Consider the following 6000-nt stretch of genomic DNA (forward strand, 5'->3'; position numbering starts at 1 on the left):
TGCAAATCTTTGTAGTCGCACCACTTTAAATCTGGCTAGATTTAAATGACTTTACTGATGTTGCTGGGTGAATGAAGACAGATTTTTGATTCTCTGAGTCAGTTTCTGCAGTCCTTACTCAAACAAAACTCCAGTTAATCCTGGGGAATTACAGACTGTGTAAAGATGCAAAAATGCTCGAAGGAGAAAGAATTGGCAAAGAATCCTTTAATTGGCTGTTAATTGTTATTTGAAATAGCCTTCTACATTTCTAAACCACTAACAGAAAGGTGGCACTTGTAAACAATGGATACCTCAGTTTAATAAATGTTGTATTTTGTTTTATTTGCTTTAAAATGAGGTATATTAGGGTTATCTCAGTAATAGAGCATCTATCCATCAGTAAATACTCATTATTTTTAATATAGGTCTCTGGCTTAAAGGTATCTACCTTGGAGAGAGCATTTTTGCCTAATTCCCCTCTCTCCTCCCCCTCTTTCTCAAATAAACACAAATAAGCTTGTTTGCCAGGCAAAGCCTCTCTGCCTATCCAGGCCTACCTTTGATGTTGCACACTCCTGAGAAGAGTTAAAGGTATATATTGCTGATTTAATATCCATTTGCACTTCGTTTGTTATTGTTTTGAAGCGTGGCACTAGGACCTTCGCTGCTTCTGCAAACGATGAGCCTGTGGCATTAAGCATGGAAGTGAAAGCCTCATGTGTCTTGAATACTCAGTGGATCTAATTAACAGGTAGAATCGCACCCTGGGTGCTTGAAAAATTGCCAGACACCATAGAAACGAGTCCTTAAGTCCCTGCACCATCTGCACTTTCTTTTCATTGTGGAGGTCTCATTGAAACGTGGTTTTCGACCATTCTAAATTCATTTGTGCCTTAATGGAAAATTCCTGCTGATGGTTTTCCTTTTCATTAAAAATAAAATCATAAAATTCTTTCATTCAATCACGGGGGGGAAAAAAAGCTTTGATGAAATAATGAATCTTTGAATTTGCCTCTGAATGCATGTTGTTTGAATATCATTGCCACAACCTCCCTAAATGACTTATTAAAGGAAAAAGAAACCAAAACGAGATAATCCCCCGCAAAACCAGAAGGTAGTTCGAAGGTGGGTCATCAATGCATCACCACAGCCGCGTTTCCAGTTTCTATGCAAGTGGTTTTTCCTTTTTTTTTTTATGACGACAGCCCTTGGAGCAGGGCCGGCTTGCTGCAGGGCTCCCCCCGCCGCTCCCCCCCCCGGCCTGGGGCCAGCCCCTGGGGCTGTTTAGGTGTCGTTACCTGTTCGCTGCCAGCCGGGACGAGATGTACCCGCCGGGGATTTGGGTGATTATGTACCCCCAGAAAAACGAGCCGTGGATCATGCCAACTGTTTCGGGATCCCAATTAAACTTCGCTTTCTTCCAATGCAAGGGACCGGGAGAGAAGGAGAGAAAGAGAAGAGGAAGGCTGTAATCGTGCCGGATTTGAGCATTCACCCGCAGTAACTTCACACTGGCCAGGCGAAGGGGGGAATCCAGCGCCGGCGGGGCACAGGGACAAGGGACAAAACTGCTCCCTTCGCCTCAGCTCACCGCAGCAAACACCCCAGCTGCCCGCCAGATAAATAAGCGGCAAAATACATCAAATAACAGCAATAAAACCAGCACCGTGGGACACGAGAGGGGCAGGGGCGCTGACGAGTGACCAGAGCCCCGGGTACCCCGAACCGCCGGCCGGGACAGGGACCGCGGGGCCGGGCAGCGCAGAGCCGGGGACAAACGGGGACCCGCGGGGACCTCCGGCTGCGGCTGCGACACCTCGGGGCCGTGTCTGCCGGGCTTGTACAGACACCCCTGAGCGTCTGGGGGCGCGGAGGCGTCCCCTGCCCTCCCTGCTTGCACGGCCGTGGCCGTAAGCACCTACCTCTTGCTTGTGCAAGGAGTAAACTATAGGGGTTTGTCTGCGGACTTGTATATTTAACACTCATCTGTATTCAGCATTCACCTCTTTCTCGCAAGGCTTTAAAACACCCCCTTTAAAACGGGTCTTATCATTTAGCGCCTTTTATCAACGCAAATTCTTTCACCCTGGTGTTTACAGACACTCCTGCACAACCTCCCAGTCTCCGTTACAGCACGGCGAATCTGCCGGCAGTCGCTTATTCGACGCCTTCTTCCCCCATCCCCTACATTTATTTTACGAGGTATCTGCATTTTTCAAGGTTGTGTGCAAAAAAAAAAAAAAAAAAGGTGAAAATGTGCCCGCAAATTAGTACCGCAAAATAGGACTGGGAAATGAAAATTTAAAAAAGGAATAATCGGTAGAAATGGTTTCTCCTTCAAGCACAGGGTTTCCATCCTCCGAAGGGCGGCGGGGCCGGGCAGGGCGGCCCCGGGGCCGGGGAGCATCGCGGTCTGAGCCGGGGGGAAATGCCCCGAAACCTCCGAGCCCGTCTCGCCTGCGTTAAGGTGCTTGACCTGGGAGTTGCACTGGGAGGACACGGGGTTTACGAGGGAAAAGTTCCCACCTCTTTAATAATCTTTCCTCCTCGGTGTATGGTGCTGTTATTGACCATATCCACGATGGCCACTCCCAAGTTACATCGGATCCCGAAGGAAATGCAGAATCCCAGTCCACTCATGATGGCAATGATGTACCTCCGGGGCAGCCCGAAGCAGGTACAGTCGCACAGCGGCGCTTTCTTCTCGGGCATTTCCACGGGCTTTCCATCTTCCGTCAGCTCGATGGTGTCTCCGGGCTTCTGCCTCTTCTCTAGGACCCTGCCCGGCACAAGAAGGGAAAAATCAAGCCCTGAACGCACCTCGAGGAGCTGAAGGTTTAAGTTTACAGCTCTCTCCGCCCCTTTGGCTCGGTTTGGATTGATTTGAGGATATACTCCTTGTTTTCCGTTCACCTTCAGCTGTTCTTTAGCAGTGACCTGTGGGAGTCAGGATTAGTCAGCCCCGGCTCCCCCCGCCACCCCGCTGCAGGAGCCCAGGGAGGAGCTCTAGCTGAGAATTGCTCATCTATCATTAAAGACTTCTGCTTAAATATGTAGGACGCATTAAGACATCAGCTGTAACCACTGCAGAGGCGCCATGTTGGGTAGCCCAAGAGGCAAAGTATGGAAACCGAAACAATCTTTTGGAGAAGGTTTTATTCCCTCCTTGCTGTATTAGAAACACCAAGGGGGATGATCTTGGTGTGCATCTCGCTTCAGATCTGGGAACAAAAGAAATATTAACAGAAAGCGAGGGAGGGGGGCGATATTGCTACTTATTTTAGATTTGCAAAATGGCTGTCACATGCAGTGGAAGAAAATATCACCGTCTTTAGAGAACTGGTTATCTGCGGAGAAGACTTTCCTAAAGATCTCATCTGCTCAGCTACACGTTGGGGGAGTGTGATGGCTCAGCAGGTTTGACCTTCTTAGATCAGCTTTAAGCTCGATCACATTGCCCCCACTCCCTTGCTTTCACATGAGAATCCTATCTCCTAGAAAACAATGTGCAGGAATCTGAAGGGAAATGGTTATTTGCAGCTATTTCGAATCAACAGAAAAATACCGAAAGAAAAAAAAAAAACAACAAACAACCAAAAAAACCACAAACAGCCCACACCAACCCTGCAATCCACGAAAGGTGACATTTCACTTTATTTCTTCTTTGGCGAAAAAGCTTTTAAAAAGCCGTGTCGGTAGTAAGAAAGATCGGTTCTATCGAGCAAGCGTCCCATGCGGAATTTCTTAATCTTCTTTAAGATTCTCTTTTCTTAATCACTGAGATATTTAAAAGACAAACCGCCTCCATCCTGGCTCCGTAGTCTTGAGGAGAGAATACGTGACCACTTCCCGACACTCTGCCATCACCCCTGCTCTAGGAGTGTTTTCTCATGTCAGAAATTCTCCTCGGAGGAGAATCTCTTTGAGGTTAACTCATCCGGCTAATGGGGCACTAACAATTAGCACAATCAGGCTCAAAAGGTTCTCAATCGTGTTTTGGAGAAAATACAAGGATTTCCTCCAATAGTTACTCCGTTGAAATTCTTCCGATTTTTCTTTGCTGGGAGAATTATTTCCATACTTAAAGACCGCAACATTAAGAAATGTCATATAGTTGTGACTAAAATAAACAACCTTATTTTTATGTTCAAAATTCGTTCGTGCGAATAAAGGATGATGTACAAGTGTTTTCTCCCTGAATGGGTTTCTTGTCTTCGAGAAGACACTAGAAATCAATGTGCAAGGCACGGGAAAACTCTTTTAATTTTAAAAATCGGAAACAAAATACTTCAGTCCCGTGAGCTGAAAAAGATTGGTAAATCGGACATTTGTTAATCAAGAAGGGAGTTCAAACGGAATTTTGCTGTAAAATACAAACACCGTTTCTTCGTTATTCCCTGTGTGACTATATAAAAAGCAGTAGACATTATTGGTGTATTTATACATTGTAGACTCTTTTAGGGCGAAAAAGGGGTTTATTTCTTTAATTATATTTTATGAAGTTATTCTGGATTATCAATATTTATTTTTCTGATCATTGAAAATTACTTAAATATGACCCAAACCAGTAAGATATTCACTGCGTTGTTGATGGCTTTGGTTTTGCTCTTCGATTTTCAAAATTCTACCCTTCCTACTAAAATTAAAACGTTAATTTCGTCTTTCTCACTTCACTGATATGTTCCCTTCCCTGAAAATGGCAGCAGAAGTTGTGACTCACGCTGTGGAACAGCCTTGTGCCTGTGCCCAACACTGCCGCATAGGTATGGAAAAAAGACTCCTACGTGCCCTACCCATGGCAGATAAATCCGCAGTTGCCTTTAATCTGTAATTTGGAAAAAAAAAATTCTTCAGGGTAATTTCTAGCAGAGGAGACAATCGAAAATACGTTGGAATTTCGCAGACTGTTCTCACACATCCTGGAGGTCACTAAAGTCACCAAATTGGATGGAACACGATGTGTCAACTTTAGGGCATACACTTTTTAGGTATGCGAGAATTTGGGCTTGTTTATCTGTGTGCACAGGTCTGGAAGACGGTAGAAATGTTCTGTACACACAGAAACATACTGTTGAGTGGTGCTTTTGAGTTTAGCAATTGCGGTTGTGTATTACTTATAAGGCAAGTGGATGCTTCTCAAGGCAGACGGATAAATAATTAAACACATCCCTCTATATGTTTCAGCTTCAGGAAAAAAAAATCGTTCGGATATCAATTATTTATACATCTCCATGTTTATCTTCCTCTGACGACAAATTACACAAGGGAGAAGACTAATCGAAACCAGGAAAGATTATTATTATTATTTTTTAATGAGAAAGATCCTGTGACTGCGTTGCAAAATTAACAGAGAACAAAAATTCAGGGAGCTGCTCTCTCCTGATCGTGATTTCAAGATAGGATCCTGGTTTTGTGCGAAAAAGATGGGATAATCTTTTGCTACATATTTACTGACACCATCTACGAATCAGATAGAGAAGTTACGAGGGTGCCATATTGAGAAGGTTCAGCGCTAGTTTCCAGGCTCCAGATTATATCAGCAGTATCTCAGCAGCTTCCAGCACCTCCACCACTAACCCACTCCCCAAAGCATTCAACCTCCTTCAGCGACTGGTAGTAAAGGAAAGCTTCCAATTATTTCTAAGAGGTAGAGTCCTAGAAGAGATCTCAGTCTTACCTGTAGAGTTGACCAAGCGATTTTCCAGCAAAATTCTTCAATCCCTCCTTACCAGGGGTCAAAATCCTTTGTTTTACCGACTCCATTCCTGCAGGGATGCTCGCCGGATTCTGCTCTGCTCTGGATAGGGCACTGCTACGAGCAACGATGGTTCATATTGGTTTAATCTCTCAACTTTTCCCCCCTCATTAAATGGCCATCAGTGAACCTCCGGGTAAAGGGAGAGCGAGAGGAAGCGTGTGAGCTGTGTGTGTGTGAGAGATAGAGAGGCAGAGGGAGAGACGGCGTGCGGAGCCGGGGGGGGAGAGGGCGAGGGCGAGGGAGCGCGCCTGTGTGCGGCA

General features: G+C 45.4%; 1 protein-coding gene across 2 annotated transcripts in view; it reads right to left on the minus strand.

Annotated features, from left to right (window-relative positions):
* SLC17A6 (solute carrier family 17 member 6) overlaps positions 1-5745 on the minus strand; it is a 29692-nt gene extending 23947 nt beyond the window's left edge. Inside the window, exons 1-4 of one of the 2 annotated variants that reach the window (XM_065636048.1) lie at positions 5660-5745; positions 5581-5583; positions 2509-2761; positions 1281-1399 (exon numbers count right to left, since the gene is read on the minus strand). In XM_065636048.1, the coding sequence (XP_065492120.1) occupies positions 1281-1399; positions 2509-2761; positions 5581-5583; positions 5660-5745 (461 nt within the window). The remainder of the gene's footprint in view (positions 1-1280; positions 1400-2508; positions 2762-5580; positions 5584-5659) is intronic. The other variant, XM_065636049.1, reaches the window with a different exon arrangement.
* Positions 5746-6000: the final 255 nt, after the last annotated feature.

The sequence above is a fragment of the Caloenas nicobarica genome, chromosome 5, assembly GCF_036013445.1.
Source record: "Caloenas nicobarica isolate bCalNic1 chromosome 5, bCalNic1.hap1, whole genome shotgun sequence".
Taxonomy (NCBI): domain Eukaryota; kingdom Metazoa; phylum Chordata; class Aves; order Columbiformes; family Columbidae; genus Caloenas; species Caloenas nicobarica.